The sequence below is a fragment of the Ooceraea biroi genome, chromosome 10 (genome assembly GCF_003672135.1).
Source record: "Ooceraea biroi isolate clonal line C1 chromosome 10, Obir_v5.4, whole genome shotgun sequence".
NCBI classification, from domain to species: Eukaryota; Metazoa; Arthropoda; class Insecta; order Hymenoptera; family Formicidae; genus Ooceraea; species Ooceraea biroi.
In genome coordinates this window covers 1,335,304-1,356,085 of record NC_039515.1, presented here as the reverse complement: position 1 = coordinate 1,356,085, position 20,782 = coordinate 1,335,304, and the positions used below count along the sequence as shown (strand labels likewise).

At 41.2% G+C, this 20,782-nt stretch overlaps 3 protein-coding genes across 5 annotated transcripts; 1 reads left to right on the top strand and 2 right to left on the bottom strand.

Moving 5' to 3' along the window:
* Nucleotides 1-1,686: 1,686 nt before the first annotated feature.
* On the top strand, nucleotides 1,687-5,086 carry LOC105288063 (protein germ cell-less). Of its 3 annotated transcripts, none has more exons than XM_011354034.3 (8): nucleotides 1,687-1,826; nucleotides 1,993-2,116; nucleotides 2,526-2,622; nucleotides 2,752-3,121; nucleotides 3,299-3,568; nucleotides 3,641-3,868; nucleotides 3,956-4,046; nucleotides 4,143-5,086. In XM_011354034.3, the coding sequence occupies exons 1-8, from the start codon at nucleotides 1,687-1,689 to the stop codon at nucleotides 4,269-4,271; spliced, it is 1,449 nt and encodes a 482-aa protein (XP_011352336.1). In that variant the 3' UTR covers nucleotides 4,272-5,086. The 3 variants fall into 3 exon arrangements, with proteins under 3 accessions (XP_011352336.1, XP_011352335.1, XP_011352337.1); XM_011354033.3 differs by having other exon boundaries at nucleotides 4,128-5,086; XM_011354035.2 differs by lacking the exon at nucleotides 1,993-2,116 and having other exon boundaries at nucleotides 1,694-1,826; nucleotides 4,128-5,086.
* A 331-nt stretch (nucleotides 5,087-5,417) lies between these two features.
* LOC105288064 lies at nucleotides 5,418-14,453 on the bottom strand. Its single transcript, XM_011354036.3, has 3 exons — nucleotides 14,030-14,453; nucleotides 10,400-10,561; nucleotides 5,418-10,052 (listed from the first exon to the last, which is right to left on the bottom strand). Exons 1-3 carry the CDS (start codon nucleotides 14,097-14,099, stop codon nucleotides 9,781-9,783), a joined length of 504 nt encoding a protein of 167 aa, XP_011352338.1. The 5' UTR covers nucleotides 14,100-14,453; the 3' UTR covers nucleotides 5,418-9,780.
* Nucleotides 14,454-14,580: 127 nt separating this feature from the next.
* LOC105288065 (zinc finger protein 271) lies at nucleotides 14,581-20,760 on the bottom strand. The gene is made up of 9 exons (XM_011354037.2): nucleotides 19,628-20,760; nucleotides 18,736-19,196; nucleotides 18,386-18,658; nucleotides 18,071-18,269; nucleotides 17,718-17,975; nucleotides 17,297-17,512; nucleotides 16,838-17,197; nucleotides 16,309-16,472; nucleotides 14,581-16,189 (listed from the first exon to the last, which is right to left on the bottom strand). Exons 1-9 carry the CDS (start codon nucleotides 19,985-19,987, stop codon nucleotides 16,012-16,014), a joined length of 2,469 nt encoding a protein of 822 aa, XP_011352339.1. The 5' UTR covers nucleotides 19,988-20,760; the 3' UTR covers nucleotides 14,581-16,011.
* Between the last annotated feature and the right edge of the window lie 22 nt (nucleotides 20,761-20,782).

The window sequence follows — 20,782 nt, the reverse complement described above, 5'->3', positions numbered from 1 at the left end:
TGACTTTTCGTAGTTTTTTGAATAAGTAAGAACAATATTTGGATCGGTAATGGCGCTACATAATTCATTCTAATATTAAGTAAGAGTAAAAATTAGATGTAGAGTAAACGTTGCTTTGTCTTGCAAAGTACATGCGTGGATACTTTCCCAGTATAAACTTTCTTACTTTAATATTATTAATTTTTTATACTGGGAAAGTATATGCTTGGGTGGAAAAGCACGAGGAGACGGGCTTCGCCCGTCACCTAATTTCCACATAAAAAAAAGAAACTTTGGGGTGACCAAAAGTACTGCGTGGAAGTTACAATGTAGAACTTTGCTTTGCGTGGAAAAGTTGTAAATTTATCGCACGTATGCGATGCTACCATGCTTACTTTGCGCATACGTGCGATATTTAATAAATTTAAAAAGCATATGCTGAGAGTATATGAAGCGAGGTTCCACGCAAAGCAAAGTTCTACATTGTAACTTCCACGCAGTACTTTTAGTCACCCCAAAGTTTTGTTATTTTTTTTATGTAGAAGAGTACTAGGTGACGGGCGAAGCCCGTCTCCTCGTGCTCTTCCACCCAAGCATATACTTTCCCAGTATAAAAAATTAATAATATTAAAGTAAGAAAGTTTATACTGGGAAAGTATCCACACTGTATCCACGCATGTACTTTGCAAGACAAAGCAATGTTTACTCTACATCTAATTTTGACTCTTCCTTATTAGAATGAACTTTGCTTCGTCTTGCAAAGTACATGCGTGGATGCAGTGTGTTCCGCCCCCCCTACGGGGGGCTCCACTACTGTTAAATCTAACCTAACCCAACCCAATCCCGTTTTTTATTTAAAATCGTCTGTAGTATGCATAATTACCAACTTATCCTTTTATTTGACAATTCAAAAACTGTCACGTGTCTAATTTCGCGCACTTTCACGTCACTGTGCATGCTCCATCACTCTCCGCAGTCCCTGTACAGCATCGGTACGACAGATTTCCTAATCCCGAAACTGTCACTTTTTAACATTTCGTAACTTTTTTCTAGTTGAGAGCGACGATTTTCCTTCTCGCAATCGAATTTTTTCATCAAAATAAACGATATTGCAAAGTTTGAGCGAAAACGGTGAGGAGGAGACTCTCCTTCAGTATTACCCTTTAATCACAATAGTTTCCAGGCACGCGTTGTCCGAGAAATTCGCGCATCTACAGCTGTATGTATGTATATCCCTGCCGATCAGCAATCCGAACAGCTGATTGCCATTCTGCAGGCGCCTGCAACTTTTAAATCGCGTTTCTCCCTATTGCTGATGTTTTCAAAAACCTTGCGACACATTTTGTCATGTAAAACATATGTTTCAGATTTTAACAATAATTTGGAATCTTTAAAGCGTACTCTAGGGTACGACGCGACTTTTCGGAGCCCCTTCAAGGTTCCCTTCAACAGCCGTTACTGACCATGACATATGTCAAATGTTTACATGCGCCGTACACGACGGACTCTCCGTCCGTTCGCGAGTGCATCGCATTACGCTCACGCGTCGTACGGATACGGATTCATGTTGACGACGATAGCTTCGGCGGAATAAGGAAACGAGAGCCGAGCGGAGACGCGTGAGAACGTCAGTTTCGCGCAGTTCGCGCGCAGTCGCGACAAGGGTTCCTGGCGGTGTCGTAAAAAGTGCCAGAATCGTGCCATAACATGGGTGCTTACGCGAGCAAGATCGCGTCGATGTCGAACACGATGCACAGCGTGTATCGCGGCTGCAAGCGCAAAGCCGAGGACTGGGACGATGACTACGAGTCCGACTACATCGATCGGACGTTGCAAACGCCGAAAAAGTAAGATCGCATGATCGTTTCCTTATCGGCAACGTGTTCTGCCTTCTATGCTCGTCGTAGAGTTTCACTACGCTTTTCTCACTGTATTATCGTTCGTGTTAGCTTGTACCGATGAATTAACATTGTATCTGCTGTGTTATATTTCTGGTATGTATCCCGTTCGCAGGAGAAAATTGCTTACAACGGCTCAGTACATATACAAGACTCTGTTTCAAGAGGAGAAAGGCAGTGACATAACTGTCCTCATACTCGGAAAAGCATGGAGATTACACAAAGTTTATATTAGTCAAGTATGACTCACTCCTACGTGCGGCTTCCCTCCCGACCTTGTCCCTCCCCCCTTCTATACAACAAGACGCAGATTCATTAATTGTAGATTCATTGATGATGTTTGTATAAATCTAGCGTAGACATTTTATGTTATCTGCTCTAGGTTGTTTCAGTTTTCATAATGTCAAATGTCTCTGGGACTTTACTCATTTCCAGATTAATGTCATCAAGTGCATTCATATTAAAGGAAAGATTAAGCTCTGAAAAAGAATTGATTGAATGTCGATAAATTGATCAAAGAATTTGTCATTAAGTTTGTCTCGTGTCATGATTTCTTAATCAAAGTCAATCTGCATAAGGCCCACAGGCACATAATTTTAATGTAACACTAATAAGTGTATAGAAAAAAATACATGTTTCCTTTTGCAGAGTCCATATTTTGCTAGTATGTTTTCTGGTTCCTGGAGAGAGACTAATGAGAAAGTCATTAGCGTTGAAATTACAGATCCTAACATTACGATGAATTGTAAGGATACGTACACTATACAATCGTTGAATCATGTACAGAGAATTATTTTTGCGCTGCTCAAAAGAGCAGAGATCACGTGAGTGTGTGCATTGTCATCTCGAGGTAAAACGCTTGCAATCATTTCAGCATTGACTGTCGTATTGGGTTCATTTTATCAAGATGAAGTCAATTTGGAACCGAAGGAAACGATTTCTATTCTCGCGACAGCCACTTTGTTCCAACTGCAGGAGTTAATAGATGAGTGTGCAAATATTATGGTGGAAACCATGAACAGTGAAACGGTCGTGTCATATTATAACGCGGCTGTCTCGTATGGTATACCGAATGTGAAAGCAGCCGCGAAACGATGGCTGGAAGTCAATCTGTTGGACTATGGATGGACGCACCTACACTTCCTGAAACAACTTACTCCAGAACTGATGGCAGAATTGGTCGCTAGCCCCGATTTGGTCGTTCTGCAAACCGAATTCTGCATATACATGTTGTTACGCATATGGTATGTAATCACAAATATGCAGATATATCTGTATTGAGCTCTTAAATGGTACAAGTTGCTATCAAGTGGAGGGAGAGGGAGAGAGAGAGAGAGAGAGAGAGACAAAGAAGAGAAAAGTACTTTCTAACAGCCGAGATGACTACTACGTGAACTTTTTACATTCTACATTCACCACAGGTTATTCGCACATACACAAAACTGTGAGGACATACAAGGGATCAATAAGTATTACACAAATCACAAATGGACAGAGCCATTCTTGATCACTGAAGAAGGCAGACAGTATGCGGCACCTTTCAAGGCGTTAAAAATGAAATATTTGCTCTTGCAAGAACAAGATGACAAGATATTATACAGCGATAACTTAATACCCCCAAGCTGGTTGCACGGTGCTTATAGAGAACAGTGGCTTCACTTGTTAAGAATCGATGGGAACGAGGACAGAGGGTACGCTTATGGTTACCACGAGCAAATTTTTCTCGAGTAGACCTACAATAATTCTTTATCCATGTGATGCAGTCCAGTGCAGATGACGGAAGAGGAGTTTTCCAAGGAGTGCTTTCGGTGCGGCAGACTCATCAAGACGTCTGGTGAACATATCTGGAGGTGGAAGGCATTCAATTACGGATTAGACTTACTAATGACTATAGACACCACCAGTTTGCGCATCGAGAGGAATCACAGATTGGACTCGAATTGCGGTCAATACATCAAGGCCAGTCACAAGGAACACAAGGTTCTGATGAAGTAAGCTTCTCGCAGTCGTTGGCTCGCACATGTTTTCACGCATTCTGTTTGGACCTCGACGATGATGGTGAAATTGTTCGATTTTAGAGTCCGTTTATACTCGTTGGACAAGCAGCACCAAGTGGTCCACGTCCAGGATTCAGGTATACTGAAATTACGCTTGAGGAAAAATACCGAAGTAAGTTGCCATCAAGCTACCGATGATATGGTACAACTTGCGTCGCGCGATATATTATAATCGCGCATATTTTTGTATCAGCATATCATTTTCCAGCAGGAGATAATGTCACTGGACAAGCAGCTAAGCTACCCGCTATACATATCAGTGAACATGCAGCTAGTCACGCCACTCGCACTAGAAGAGCGAACGACATCAACTGATGTTACACTTTCGGATACTTAGCATTTCGCGAACGTAACACTTTCCGAGTGTGTCGTATTGGTCAGACGCGTCGATGACAAATTCCTTTCACTCGTACAACTTTAGGCATCTTGCAATCGGGTAAAAAACGGCATCGTTGGTGTCTACTAAAGTCAGACTTTACGAGTAACTACTTTATGATGCAACTACTCTTAGATTCTTCTACTGTCGAACGTAACTTATTTTAGTAATCAGTTTTGTATACAATATTCATGCACAACATCAAATAATACTAGACTGGAGCTACAGTCTTCGAAAAGAACTGATTCCTCTTGCAAGTTTATTGAACTATCGTTATTTGACACTCCTTGTCTTGTTCTCATGATAAAACGCAGTGAGAGACAAGGAGACTGATTAGGTCGGAGTTTACAAGAACTATTTTTCATCAAACTAGTTTTTATATGTAAGACTGTTCACGGCACATTCGTCATTGCAGTATTACAGTTTTCTGTTTATGTAAACACGAAACTGCATTTACAGAGAAGTTGAAGCACTCGAAGATTTTGTTTCCACGTATGATTTGAGGTAACTAACAATAAGTACACTGTGTAACATACTATGCTATTTAAGAATGAGCGATATCGAACGCTTTTCTGTCTTCCGATCAATAGAGAGTTTTCTTCCGGTGCCTTTTTAATGTCTATTAAAGCAGCGTATAACACATATGGGCAACTGATTTGCTTAGCATATGTAATACGATAACACTCTTGTAGAAACATTTTCTTTTGTAAATGTTTTCTTACTGCGATAGAAACGTTCAGTAAAGTTATAATAAAAATATAAATTTATGCAACTAACTGATTTTTTTAAATTTTATATATACAAAACTCCAAGCTGCCCTGCAAGTTCTTTTAATATTTAGGACGAGTTCCGTTGAGTGATACTTCCAATTCGTTGTTCTCCATCTATATTTATGTGATCTTACAAACTTATTATTGTTAAAATTTATTATATTATTATATTATTAACAAATATATAGTAGGTGCTTGCAAAAGTTTATAAGGTCACAAATATATACGTATAAAAAAAGACTTACCTCCACAAAGCAATTTTTCCTTGAGCGGGACACCCTGTACACCAGATTTCGCTAAAACAGATTATTACGAGAATTTGCGCAAACGTACCCGCTTTTTTTAATGGTTTAACACTTTATTATATTGGCAGAATACTCTCTTTCTCTCACTTTCTGTACACACTGTGATACGATATCGCAATATCACTTTATTAGTCAGTGAGCGTTACGAACAGATTCAACGAGGTCTTGCATTCCTTTGATACATCACAGGGAGAAAAACACCCCGAACGTAGTATATTTCCAAAGAATCTCGCAGTTACACATCTTTTTAAAAGGAAAAAGTGTCGCAGCGTTTCTCTGATATGAGCGAAAGATATTTTCTTAATGTAGCTCATTGATTACTTTCCAACGATAACGTATTAATTATTAACTGTACAATTGCGAATAGTCGCACTTTTTCCAATTGTTTGCGAATCTGACTCGGTTTCTCTCCTGAGGTATCAAATGAATGCAAATCAATCGCGCTTTTCAACAATCAAAACTTTGTCGTTTCTTTCAACCTACGGAGTCACAATGCCTCAAACGTGATCGAGTAAAATCAATCGTCTCGAAACGACAGAGAAAACGGAAAAAGGAAGGTAGATCTTTCATTATCAGATTTCATCAGTGAAAATTTGTTTGAATTTTGGCGTCACAGTAAACAATAAATTAACAAAAAGATTTTATATCATTGTTAGTGAAATTCATAAAGAGATGAGTAAAATTAATAAATTTACGCTGATCAATGAAAGGATGATGACAGCAGCAGTAGTAATCACTTCATAAGGCTACAATTGTGATGCAATTTATTACGTTGGCAAAGCGCGCTACTTCATCTAATTTTTGTCGATCATCTGCTTGTTTTTCTGTATGTTATTGCTCATTCATCGTATGTCGACATTGCGTATTACTGCTTGTGTGTGTGTGTCATTACTATTACTGTCATTATTAGCATCAATATTAATCAAAATAGTTGCGTGCAAAAGTTCGTAAATGAATTATATTAAAGCCATCTTCCTTCCTTCCAACATCGGGATCTTTCCCATTGCTTTCAAACGGTGACTCAGAGAGCCAAATTTGCAAAAAGCTGATTTTACGTATCTACAGACTCTGTCAGCAGCTTGCTAGCAGAGATATAACAGGTTTTGATGGCAGAATATAATAACGGCAGAAACCGAGCAGAATCGTTCCAATGTATTTTAATGTATTTAAATGGAACATACTGCAGATCCTGCTCGCTTTTTACCGCCAATCCGCTGGCAGAATTTGCTGAGCAGGTTCTGCTAGTAGATTATATAAATTTATAAGCCGAATGCGGACATAACGGATGCCAATTTGCCAGCAAGTTTTATGGAAATCTGTTGCCAATCTGCTTGCATTTTTCTTACTGGGAAGATACTGCTGATTTATCAACTCCAAGTTGCCCTGCAAGCTCTTTTGCTGTTTGGGACGAGCTTTCGTGAATAATGCTTCTAGTTCAGTCCAGATCATGACCTTGCTTCTAGTTGTGATCTTACTTTTGCAAGCTATCTATTTTGTAGGGTGTTCGATTATCGCGATGTCCAGCAGAAATTGTAGAGAAACAAACTTGTTACTGAAAATAGTGATAAATGTTAAGATTAGGAGCGATTTCTTAATTGTTCATAACTTTGTAATAAGCAACGAGCGACGACTAAAATCTTTTGCAAGTTAATCAGAGCCATATTCTTGACAGTATACGACTAGGTAATTGAAATCGGTGAGGTCAGGCTTAAGCTTAACATTTACCAAAATGATCAATCTATAATATAGCATAGCAATACAGTTTTTAATTGTAACAAGGAGAAAAAGAAAATAGGAATACTTTTCACAATGAACGAAACTCAAGATAATGGAAATCGTTTCCAAGTGGAAAGAAATCGCTGTGTCTATCAGAAACGCCACAAGCTCATCACCGAACACCCTGTTTCACTTTTTGTCTCTCATCGGCTGCAAAGAAGCAAGAACAAATTAATAAGGGCCGGCTTTCCAACATCGGCTGACTACTTTTCAACTGTCTGCCTACATCGTAATCAACGTTACGATTTAAAAAAGACATAAAGGAGATCTACTTGTCGGATAAATTAGCGAAACGCTTTGCCTGAAGATGCAGCAACCAGCTCTAACTGACCTATTGAGTTTAGCGCTTCGCTCAATTATTACAGCACACGCACACCACGCGCTCGCACAGGCATACAAATGACGCTTATTGTACGCTCAGGTGACTCAAATAATAGTTTAAACTCTTATTGCAAAGACACGTTTCGCGAGACACGAAGTAACCGTGGACGCGATGGAGCACTCTCAACCCTTACTAGAGCTAAATACGAGGTTTTTCTCGGCATACTCGGCATAAGTCGATATGTTGCACCCCGTTTCTTACATACGGCCCGCTTTAGAAGCCCGCTTTAAGCTAGTGTATCTTTTTAACAGCGTGAAGGTTTACACCTCTTCGCCTTTTAATTATTTCTTCAGGCCGCTTAGCTTGGGAGAAGAAGAGTCAGAAGCAGACCGATCGAGTGCATCCCGCATTACGGGCCACTTCGACCAAACTCCGTTTAAGTTAATCGTGTTGATTATCTCAGACAACAGATTGCCAACATCATAAATAAAACACATTTATTATTATTAAAAAGTTTATTATTGTTAAAAATATTTATTTATATTTATTTATTAGAAAGATAGAGAAAGATCTCTCTCTCTTGTTCTTTTCTATATCCTAAATTAAAAACTGTCAAACAAGTGTTAAACAACATAGAATTATTAATATCTTATTTGAGAATTATGAATATAAATATCTTCGAGAAAATGGCAGACAGAAATGCTATTAGTAGAACACACTGAAAGTTAATCGCCGATTACTTTAACCGGAGTTTGGTCGAAGTGGCCCTACATTCCGCATCTTCTCGTCGCAGACGCTACACGACACCTCTAGGAGTAAGCAGAACTGCCGGTCTCTCCCGTGCAATTCCATTTAGGCTTCGCTTCGACGACAACAAAATAGATCTGTCTCTACTTGTTACTTTGCATGCATATACGTAATTGTTCATATGTGTACGCACGTGTACACGCACACGACACGCATCAGGCTCGCACTCGACGCAGACACACACGTGTATATCTCAGCAGGCGGGGTGCGAAATGTGTCGCGATGCCGCTACTTTGTATTCATCTTACCATGTGACATTGTATTCCTTGTACTAATTATAAATTCTCGTAAAATATCTTTTCCGTTTTTCCACTTTTTCGCTTTCTAAGCCGACATCATCGCGCTTGTCGCGCGACGGGACAACAAACGACTCGGCTCGAGTTGTTCCTGTACAAAAATAGGCGGATTAGCAGAAATCGACGCGAGTGCATTCTACGGGAGAATTTCTGCTCGGCAATTCCGAAAGCTGTGCTTCTACGAGCGCCAGCGATGAAGACTTGAACGATCGCATAGCAAGACTTGAGCGATGCGTCAGTTTTCCATCTGGCGAGACAACGGAACACGCTACGTGGAGCAGCAGTTGTTGAAATATACGTCAAATGTGAGCAACAACAGAGTCGATTGCACAATTTTGCGGACTGCGCAACAACTACACATTATGCAAAAGTTAAATAAATAATTGTGAAAAATAATTCCGACGATTAAGGTGCAAGAATAATGATCTGTAATTTAACGAATGCGTTGCAGAATGAATTCTCAGTCAATTCCTCTTAATCTACCCGTGCAAAAAATATCCAGAAATTTTCTATTTAACGGCCGAATTGCAGTGCGGGTGGCCGAAGTGGTCGCGCGACAAGTGCGATTGATTTCCTTTACGCAGAGGCCGTGTTGTCTTCTTTTTTCGTTCTTTTTTGTTTTCTTTTTGGTTTTTTCTTCTCGAAGATATGTACTACTAAAGTATCTTTCTCGCACATCTGGCAGTTATCACCGTTACACTACGTTATAATCCGGCTATTTTACGGACCGTTTAATCGGGAGTACTGGAATTTGAAACTGACATCGAAAACCGTATTGCGGGTGTCGGTTCCGGGGCAAAGTACGAGGAGCAACATCGGATTCGTTGTACAGTTTGGATATACCCGCGCAAACTTAAAATTCTGACCTAGAATTCGATGATTTGAATACAAGGTTCTCGTTGGCGACGCACAACGTTGGCGTGTCCTGCTAGTGGTTCGAGGCGGTTTATTTAGTTAGGCCGAAAGTTAGCAATTGATGAGAAATTGAAAGGCGGCAAGTATCGCAATTTTCTCGTGATTGTAATTTTTTTAGATTTTAGATGGATTTTTTTGGAGAAATTCGCGGCGCGATGAAATTGACGATAACGATCGTGTCCACAGATGGACACCGATGATGGTGACAACGGAAAGCGTTATCTGGTGTACGAACGGTCCGTAGGGTGCGACGACGGCTGGTGAATCCTCAGATGTGATTCAATTAATTAGGCTACCGAGAGGGAGAGACGGCGCGATCGGGCACGAGGGCAGGAGCAGCAGACTCGGTGTCACCAGAACGGCAGTCAAGAGAAACGCCAGTGGCAGTAAGGACGGCGTGCGAAGACTCTCGACGGAGTTGCATAGGTCACCGGTGCACGAACAGTATTGTGCGCGCACGTCATGGGTGCCCTGCCTCGTAAGGCACTCACCGTTGTCCATCTCGTTGGTGATGTAACCGCAGCTTCGGACGACCCTCACCTTGCCGTACACTACAAGAGTAATGCGAATAGTGTCTCTCTGGTTTTACGCTTTCCTTTTTTTCGTTACAATAAACGTAACAATTAATGATGTAATTCGGCGCAACGCGATTTAGAAAACTTGGCAGGTCTTGAACGTTTATTGAATTTGCTTAATTAACGTTTTTGTTCTTTGAGAAATTGTTTATTTTATAGATAATAATAAATTTAAGGTCAATAAACACGTGCGGTAGTTTGGCAGGCATTTCTCTCTCTTCTGTCGTTAATCGAAATTGTATATTTATAATTTAGATAAGCTTAGCTTTTGTCGGACGAACGTTGTTAACGTTATGAAAACAGAACTGTACAAGCGACCTCACCTTTTTGACTAATTTTCCGGCAAAGAGTAGGTTCTAAGTGGCTGAGGTGCTCCAGGCGAGGCTGAAAGCTGCAATTCACAGTTCCCAGGCTGTACGAGTCGAATGGATCGCCACATCTTGGGTCGTACTCGCTGTTGCATTGATAACATATTATTGCTTCACCTAGGATAAAAAGACTCGTTCATTCAGACGTACGAGATGAAAGTTTAGTACGAGCAAAATTGTTTCTTAAATCTTTGAATCTCTAGAACTTTTATAGCACAGCAATGAATTATGCAATTTAAGTTTGCAGTACAAGAATTTTATAATTATAAGATTATTAAAAGATTTTTTTCTAACTGTTTTAAGATTGTTAGAAAACTGTTTTAAAAAGTAATCTCTTTAAACGTTTTAGTTTGGAGAATAATTATAATGTCGTGACAAGTTTATTGGAATTTAGCTGAATGAGGGTAGAACGCTCAAGTTGATTGCGAAGGTCTGGTTCGCGTCATTCTGCCCTACTGTGACGTAACGTTCTATACACCCTCGTTCCATCCCATGACTATACGGAACCAGGCTGATACGGTGCCAGCTGATATCGAACAGCGAGATAAGGCGCACGCGATGACCTACACTCAGCTGTGCTGGATCGATGCGGAGAATCCAAATTTTATAACTGGCTATCAAATTGAACGATCGCATACAGCCACAAGTGGGCAAATTCTATTAGACTCTTGTCCGCACATTTTGATCTATCGTATCTAATATTTAATACAAATTTGCCAAGATAAATATTATAATTTACTTGTTTCGCATAATTGCATTAGAATTTACATACGTAAGCACAAACAACTTTAATATCATTGAAGAAGAAAGCAAGTACCCAATGCGCGGGCGAAGAAAAAGCAAGTACAAGACTATCGAGATAGAAAACAGACAACAAAGATGATACATTACGCAAGAAACAGGATAAACAAAACTATACCAAGTATGAAGAAAAGAGGAGAGAGAAGCGCGGAACGAGGGGAGTAAGTGAGAGGAAAGGGGTCGGAGAAGGAGAAAGTGGGTCGCTCGATAAACCTCACGACGGTAGCCTTCGTAGACGGTATCCTAAATTTTAACAAATTGCCGGAAATAGTGTATATATCCCGGTGACACCCGAGACGCGGATTGCCGATGCTAAATCAACTTTGTATCGACAATTACACGAACGGATTGACGAACGAGAGGGAAATTGGCCGACTCGCTGAGCCGCAGCGCTCCTCGATTAAAGCTCCGCGTGACAGAGGGTTGACAATCAGCTTTAAGCAGGCCCTAAACGGTCAATATTATTACACAATAATATTGTTAATATTAATGACATTCTCTCTCTAGACAGTGCAATAGTAACACTCAAAGCAATAATTTAATTTTTAAGAAAATGTTAAGTGATACCGAAGCAGCTTGTGTAGTCATTGCTTTAGCTTGTGTTATAATAAAGAAAAGAAGAAATATTTTCAGGTTGCGCAATATATTTCAACGAACTTTTAATTGACACAATATATTGCGCAAACCTTCAATATAATCTACAAACGATCAATAATATTACGCAATATCAAATATTGTGCAATAATATTGACCGTCTAGGGCCTGCTTAAAGCTCTAAACTCTAGAGTCTAGAGAAATTCTTATTTCTATTTTTGATAACGAGGAACAAATGAAAAATTTATTCGATCTGAAAATTCATCAATCACGTATCCAATTAAAATTCGCTTCACTTGCTCGCTCGTTCAGTTACGTCATTGCTATCTCTTCTGAAACTTTCATTCTTACGCTACTGCGGCGATGATGTCTGTTAAGAAAATAGCGACATTAATCATGTATTGGATATACGTTCAACGTTTTAAAGAAAATGAATATGCAGCCACGACAGCCTTTCCTCCGTCTCCGAGCTCAACTTTTCCATTGTTGGAAGTTGCCGGAAACGTGTATTGACAACGGAGGGAAATGCATCAATGAAGCTCGCTGATTCGCGTTCGATCGAGGACGCAAACTTAATGCTGCGTGACGAAATCAGGCCGTGCTACGACACTTCAATTCCGCAGGACCATTCAGCTCTCGGTGTTAAATGAACCATCGGGCTGCAGAATCATTTCCCTCATCTTGAAAAATTCCTTCGCAATTAGTTTGCAAATAGATAAGTTGGGTTTAGATAATTCCTCAAGATCAGGATTCAATGAAGAGTACAATTTAAGGATCTTTCTTCATTTAAGTCAATTATTTTAAATTATTTAAGAGTGACTGAAATACTTTAGACATTTTTCAGTTTGTTCTCCAATATGTTCTCCAAACCGTGGTTGCTTTGCTCGGCGCGGTTCCAAGATTTTCTGGATAAACTCACGTAATTCGCGTGATTCAAACGGGGATGTACACGCGAGAGATTTTCCGAGTCCGATAATAGGATTCGGTTCGAAAACGTACACTCATTTTCCTGAAGTACCACAAGTGCTACCTACGTTGTAGGAATTCACCGATCGTTACATCTTGCTGGTAACATTCGCTGGCGATATCAGCAGCATGATATTTTTAGATAACGTGAATGTCTAAAACAAATACCCGAAAGAGATCTCAATGCTCTAAAGATTTCAGTTCCGAAGAAGAAAGATCAATAACTGAATGTTACATCATCTTGATCTCGTTAAAATCTATATATAATATCAGTTTATCTGTCGTGATTAATGTACGATCTGCAGAAGATCAAGTGCCTTTTGACTTTTAACTGAGCTGAAAGGTAGCTCAAATTGGATAACTTATTTGCGGCGATAACTTCTCCTGCTACCACCTTTACGCCGCATTGCGCCCTCATGTATACGACTCTTCCTCTCACTTTTGAATAAAGTGCATGAGGTCGTGTTATCGATCGTTTTTGCGCTTTCGGACGAAACAGTGTTCACGAATGATAAATTTGTTCAATTTTCTCAAAATTTGCGCCTATACGAATGAAAATACCGAGTATGAGCTCTCACGCTATATGCCCGCGCGAAAATAATCTTCTACTCAAACCTAATGCTCATGTTGAAATTTCTTACTCGTATTTTCAAGTTTCTATTAAAATAATCATATTTCCCTGAAATATATATTTCAGCTTTTATAAAAAGTATTTATAAAATATATCTCGTTAAAAAAAAAGAGACTAATTGAAGACTATTTCAGACTGTTTTTCAGACTATTTTAAATATTGTTTGAGAGTAGAGTTCACAATTTCTGTAAATATTCAGAGATCAAATTTTCATAAATGAGTTGTAGAAATGAGCTGCAAGGAGCAATTTCCATAAATCATCCAAGATAAGAAAGTATGTCAAATACTTGTACATTGTACCAAGTATTTAAAGGCTGACGTAATAATTCTTCGGTATTCTATAGAACAAGCTAAAAGTATTCTGTAAATACTGTAATTATTATAATGTACGTAAAGCATGCATGCACAATTCTGTATCGAGCAAAGTAATTTGGGATTCGATTTCTTCATTGTCGTGCAAATTTCGAGCTTTTATGTGTCCTCAAAGATCTCCAGGTCAAGACTGGACTGGACAATCTGAGACCTATTCCAGTTGAGATCGCGACCCGCAGCAAATCCCCATCGTCGGAGAATGAGCGCGATCAGGCACTCACCACGATCGAAAGTGACTGCCAGGACAACGAGGACGAGGCTGATGATCGGCGCGGCTTGATTCGCGATCATGGTTGCGGATCACCGGATCATGTGCGTGCTCTGTCGAGGTCTAATCACGTCGGGCCCGTGACCGTCGCATGGAAGCCGAGCACGTCGTCTAGGAGGGTATGCCCGTTGCCGTCGTCGTTGGCCAAGGGAAAGAATAGGCAGTGAGAATTAGTGAGTATGCGTACGTCTCGTCGCGGCCGGCCGAGATGAGAGCGACTAAGGACGTTGATTCGCTCTCGGATCGCGCGCCGCGTTCGCCGCTGCACCCGGACGCATAGCAACTGATGCGCGACGCTCGACCGAGTCACCGAATTTCCCTCGGCATTCTATATCCGCGCACTATGCGGCAGATCCATCCCCTCTGGAGTCTCGCGATGCGCCGCGCCGCGCCGGTGCATTCGTCGTGCGATGGTGCATACACCCTCTCTCTTTCACCCTTCCTTTCACCCCGGCGAGCGCATGCGATTAAAGCGGAAGAAACTTGGCTCTCGCAACACTCGAGTCGAGTCTCTGCAATAATAGTTTATTGTAAATCAGCTATGTATAAAATAAACGTGTAAAGACGTGTACATTGAAATTGCATTACAACGTCGTTGATATCAGAAACACCTGATTTTTCGATCAATTCATTCGTTTAGTCGCAACAACAATGATCTTCGGCATCCTTGAGGAGAACACTCAGCGTAGCGCAAGGCAATCGTGTGACGCAACATGAGGCGCCGGCATTGACGGAAACGCGAAACGTCGCTGCTTATTAAAAGGGAATGTTTCAACGCGATTGAACATTCGCTAGGTGCCTTGATACTTCCTCATTCTGACGTTGGAGGTATCAAGGAACCTTGGAAACGTAGGATTACGACGGCATTAGGAAGTTGAATTTTAAAAAACACTCATTGAACAATTCTGAAATTATAACGAGAACTTCCCAATATAACAGGATCCTCAAACGTTCCATTATTTATAATTGTCATCATAGTTGATCATAATCGTATCAGTGAAAGAATGTATTTACATCTAATTACGCAACGCGCGTTATGTAGTCAGACTTCTTTCGCTGAAATTCGTAGAACTAGATTTTTCCTTTCTCACAATTTTCCTAATCTCAACACTGAGAATCTGGCTTACCATCGCTCTTCTTTTCTTCTTCTTCTTATCAACAAAGTTCATCGCAAATTGTTTATGCAACGCTATAAAACAAAGCACTTGTACAGGCACGTTCAGTGTAAGTACTAATATCAATAGCCTCGCGCGTAATTTCAGTTGTACGCTCGTGTAATTATTGGAAAAAGTCTTTGTCTGAGGCCGATGTCAGCCAATATTCGTCGCACCCATACCGAGTACAGTATGTAAAGCATGACGAACTAATAATTTGAGAAATATTTTTGGAGTGACGTATTTATTCCTAATAATAGTTGACGGCATTACTGATGGCTTCCGGATAGATACCGCGTTCCGAGATGACAGCTTGGTGCCGACGTTTCGCAGACATTGCAGTCCGCATCGTCAGGGCTGAGGGCTCCGATACTGAGCTCCCTTGATTTACAAGTCTTTACAAGTCCACAGCCCTGATGATGCGAACTGCAATGTCTGCGAACGTCGGCACCAAGCGGTCATAGAACGCGGTATCTATTCGGAAGCCATCAGTACTGACATAAGTAATAGTCGTGAAAGCCTTAAAGTCAGAGTTGACGGCATTCTTGAAAAATAACCATTGCAATCAGACACCCGTGAAATCTTACAAAGGTTTACTTTGGATATCTTTCATGCTGGCTAGAACTGTTACAGCATTTCCAAAATGCTTAATCCATCACGTTTTACATATCTCGTTCTACGCAAACGTCATTCTAACGAAATTCTCATATTTCATACGAGGCACATGTTGTGATATAACTTGAAGGTCTCAGTTTCTTCAGCGTGAAGCTTCGAGCGAGTTTCATTTCTCAGGCTCCTTACGGTGCTGCGTTTTGATGTGATGGGTGAACGTGTACTGCGTCGAGAAACGTTTCTTGCAATAAGGACACTGATACGGTATCGAAGGATGTGCAGACTTCAAGTGTGCCACGGCAATGTCTCTAAACACAAACGGTGACTCACATACACCACAGCGATATCTACGAACAGATAAATCCGCACAGGAAACGAATATTACTCCCTCGAATAGAAAATTTACTAATTTAAATTTAAATTTCCTAACAGATAATCCTGATAAACGAAAAAGCTGTTTACTTACCCCTTAGAGGTTCTAATGAGCGTTCGTTTGACAGGGGGCGTACTCTGCTCGTTAATTTCAACTTCTGGTTCGATCAGAGGCACGTTGTACTCCAGTGATGTCTCCGGGCGTAATTTTGGCATTGGTTCGTCGTCCGCTTCAATCTTTATCTCCTGGGCCTGCGCCTACAACATCAGCAACATCATCAGTTTCAGGACGAAACGGTGATGCTTATCATGCAACTGAAATTGTTAAGCGTATCACGCATGGGCGCCCGGAGGCGGGGGCAAGGAGGGGCAGTTGCTCCCCCCTCTCGGAATTGAAAAATTGCAATGTTGAAATTCTAAATTATAAGCAAAAAAACGAAAAGAAAAGAAAACAACAAATAAATAATACACATAAATTATATATCTGATATAATAAATTTCGAAATGAAAATTTTCCTTGTTTTTTACTTGAGTTTTTCCTAGTTTTCTTTAGAGGGACCTTAAGGTTTTGCCCTCTCTTGAATTTTTTCTGCGGGCGCTCATGGAATCACGTGTATACGTACCGCATTGCCGTGCATGCTCTCGGTGTGTATCTTCGTATGAGGGTTTCGCGACTGTGCGCTCGAGAGGACCGCGTCGCCTTTTGAACACTTATTGTGTCTTTTGTTACTACTGTGAGACGACGTTCTCTGTAACGGTTCCGTGGCAGCTCTCTTCCCAAACAGCGCTTCGCCTGTACACTGATGGGCGAGTAATGAAACCTCTTTGAAGAAGATTTTATTACACTTTGCGCAGTGGTAGGTTTTATCTACCGTGTGCGTCTTTTGATGCGCTTTATACGTGATGTTGTCCGCGAATGATTTGTTGCATACGGTGCAGGTGTAGAGCGAGGCATTATCGAGCGTCAAACGTTTATGACACGCCTGTCGAAGAATATCGAAAGATTGAAAAATTTCGCATTTGATTTGATGCGCCATTGATTTAACTGATAATTATAATTGAGTCGTGAGAGTGTATTTTACCTCGTGCCTCAGCAGTTGCCACTGTTCCTTAAACGACTTTTTACACACGTGACATGCGAAACTTTTAACTGAGTAACTGTTCGAGTGCGTTTGGAGATGCGTCAGCATCGTCGTGTGATCGCTGAAATATTGTAAACAAATACCGCACATCGCGACGTTTTGCCGGCTAAAATTGGCTGAAGATTCCTCCTCTACCAAATGATCGTTCTCCATCATCTGTAAAAAAGAAAAACATGCAACATGGTCACCATTTTCAAGTTGGGATTGAAATAATTATAATTTTGTTTTTGTCATAATTTTGGCTCGGTCCCTGATAGATAAACAGACGGGAAAACCTTATCAATCTTCGCGATTCAATCGTATAGTTTAATCTTATTATGATTGTACTAAAAAGTCAATTGAATCTCTTGTATTTGAGTACCTCGGAGTAAGATTTATTCTTGACACCGCGGGTCCTGGCCTCTCTCGCTTCTCTCGCCTCTCTCTCGGCGTTTAACGCTTCTTCTTGTTCAACCGCTGACAAGATCGGCGACATTGTCGGCTGCTTATTGTGCTCCGATATTCTGTGCGCGACTAGACGTATAAAGAGCCCAAACGATCGGCCGCAAATTTCGCACTTGAATTTTTTTGGTTCGTGAGTACGCATGTGATTCGACAGCGCGCTTTGTTGCGTGCACACCTGTAATAGGTACATACAACAACCGACATAGTAGTAGAAGTAGTTTGAGAGTTTACAACTTTCTGCAAAGCACAAGCGGGATTATAATCTCGTACCTTTCCGCAAATAGGGCACGTAAGAGACTTTACGTTTTCATGAAATTGCTCTCCTCGTTTGCCTTCCTTCGACCGCTCCATTATCTTCAACACGGAAAATACAGACTCCGTCGAAGTCAATTTCTCTGTTACAATCGAGTTGCAGTTTGTCTGATGTAACTGCACGTGCTCTTGGTAAGCCTTCAGAGTAGGAAAAGATCTAAAAACACACAGAGAGATATATACATATATATTTATATATCTGTACTCATCAAATTCGTAGAACGGAGAAAGCAAGTATATTTCTGCAGTTTGTAGACGAAACTTGTGGCTTACCTGTTGCACAGCGCACACCGCGTGTTGTTTTCAGCGAATTCAGCCAAATGGTCGCGTAATCTGTGTTGCCTCAACATTTTCCAACTTATAAACTGCCGATCGCATTGATCACAGTCCTTCCAGCTGCCCGTAAAATCCAATTTCACCTTTAAATGGCTCCAAGCTTCGTGTTCCGCCAAGAGTTCGACAGATTCAAATGATAGAAAGCACTTTCCACAAGTGTATACGCGCGGACATTGTGACTGCATATGCCTCACAAGGCTGTCTCTTGTTCTGGAAAGAAGCAGATCTTGGTCACCGAATAAACTCCTGCGGATCTCTAATCACAGTTACGGAGCATCGGTACTCACTTGTAATAACGGTTGCAGGGTGCGCACCACCACTCAGAAGTCAACTTTGCTCTAGGCTGTAGCTTCTGTCTATTCGTCATTGTCAGATTGCCAGTCAACACTTGCTCCAGTATACTAGTCCGTTTCTCTTCTCTCGTCGTTTGATACTCCATCTTGTCTTCCTCCATGTTTGATATAGAAATGGTACTAATTTTCGTTCCTGAATCGGAATTGAACATCTCTGAAGACATGCATTTGGTGTTGAGTGGTTCACCAATCACAGTTTCCATGGCCAAGATTAACTCCGCGCTTTCTTTGATCTCTACTTCGCACGGTAACTCAGACAAGGTTTCCATACAGGCATTCTGCAGTTGGTCTGGGCTGTCTTGATTAATTGCAGCTACAGGATCATCGAGAGGTAGATTAGATGACAAAGGAACCAATGGTGGCGGTGCTCTAGACTTGTCCTTGCACAGTTGCGCCTGTTGATATTTAAATTAAACAATTAGGTGCATCCAGTAGCATAACCGCTCGGTGAGCTATTGAATCTAATTGGTTTATTCCATTAGATCTAAAAATATATGCCAATTAGATGGAAGAGCTCACTGAACGCTCAGTGAGCGGTTGTGTTACTGGATGCATCCATTAGAAATCTATCTTAAACTAATTTTTCTCTCTTTCTCCCTCCCTCTTATTATATAGACATATATTTACAAAACTTGGGGCAACACAACTATGGTCGGTATTCAGTATATTCATAATCCGTTCTTAAATTGAGATCGTCTTAAATATGATCTTAGATAATTGTTAATCAATCAAATAACTGTATTAGTATACTTATGACTATCTCGTTATAAGAATGGACTATGAATATCATCCTATGACTCGTAAAGAATATCATCCAACCACACACCTGACACGGGTCCTGCGAAGTCTTCATCGCATTCAGAAACGCTCGCACGGGCGGTACATGTTGATACTTCAACAATATAGCATGCATGGTCTTGTAGACGTTCAGGCAGTGTTCTCGGAACTCAAACGCGTCGTCCAACCTAGCCGCGCAGAATTGGCAGATCTGCTTCGGTAGAGGATCGGTTTTGTAAACGAGCACGGGTAGACAGGCTTGCAACTTCTGGACGACTCTGCGTTGCAGACCCTCTTCGCCGAAAATCGACAGCATCTCGTTCTTCTTCTCCATGCACAGTCTGCAGACGTTATCCCACTTGTCGATCGTGGGCATAACAAAAAGATTCGCGTTCATCGCGGAACACATCGTTCACTTGTGTTATCACGTTGCCAGAGTCGTGCGACCACGGTCCCGAGTTAGGTTAAGTGACGCTCCATGTCGCTGGGTACGGCCTGAAGGTGCTCGGCAACGGAACGCGTCAAGGCGAGCATGCTTCCGCGGCGATGTTCACGGTGCTCTCTCGCGCGAGCGGAAGTATCGCAGCATACTTCACGCGATATCTTCCCCACGGATTTTACTTTCACCTCGCGCTCGTTCGCTCGCTCTCTCGCTCAAGTTCAAAACTAGCCTTTCGAACGTCACTTCGCCTTTGATTGAACCGGTTTCACGCGAGCAACAGTTTCAACGCCACGTGCCAACGCTTAGGACTGTCGTCTCGCCGATCCTGGCGAGACAATCAACATCCTCTTCGACGAGGAAAAGTGTCGCGTTACCGCCGAGATTCGGATAGCTCCGATCGAGATGTGCCATGCGCCATGCTGCAGACGCCAACAACACTTCTCTTCCCTCTCCGCTCCCCTACACCCCTCTTCGGCGCAGGTTGTCCACTCCTATTTGGGGCCATTGTATTAGATGTGCAAATTAATTCGATGCTTTTCTTTGAAGAAATTGAGCCTTTATTTACAAAAACAAACCTCAGTCTTGGAAATATTCGCCATCATTCTCTAATGATCTCCACTCGAAACAAAGAGACTCAATTTCTTCGAATAAGCACTGAATTAATTTGCACACCCAACACTTATTGAAGTATTATATTTATAAAACAATTTTTGCTTATCTTAAATCGTGTAAGCTCCAAGTTTGGTATGTGGAATAAAAGAT

Coding starts and splice junctions, on each gene's coding strand:
- LOC105288064 (XM_011354036.3), bottom strand. CDS start 14,099: ATGATCGCGAATCAAGCCGCGCCGATCATCAGCCTCGTCCTCGTTGTC. Junction 10,562..14,029: donor GGCAGTCACTTTCGATCGTG/GTGAGTGCCTGA, acceptor TTTTTATCCTAG/GTGAAGCAATAATATGTTAT. Junction 10,053..10,399: donor CCGGAAAATTAGTCAAAAAG/GTGAGGTCGCTT, acceptor TTACTCTTGTAG/TGTACGGCAAGGTGAGGGTC.
- LOC105288063 (XM_011354033.3), top strand. CDS start 1,687: ATGGGTGCTTACGCGAGCAAGATCGCGTCGATGTCGAACACGATGCAC. Junction 2,623..2,751: donor TCCTAACATTACGATGAATT/GTAAGGATACGT, acceptor CAATCATTTCAG/CATTGACTGTCGTATTGGGT. Junction 4,047..4,127: donor GCTTGAGGAAAAATACCGAA/GTAAGTTGCCAT, acceptor TTTTTGTATCAG/CATATCATTTTCCAGCAGGA.
- LOC105288065 (XM_011354037.2), bottom strand. CDS start 19,987: ATGTGTTCCGCGATGAACGCGAATCTTTTTGTTATGCCCACGATCGAC. Junction 18,270..18,385: donor CGGTGTGCGCTGTGCAACAG/GTAAGCCACAAG, acceptor GTGTGTTTTTAG/ATCTTTTCCTACTCTGAAGG. Junction 16,190..16,308: donor CTCATTAGAACCTCTAAGGG/GTAAGTAAACAG, acceptor ATCTGTTCGTAG/ATATCGCTGTGGTGTATGTG.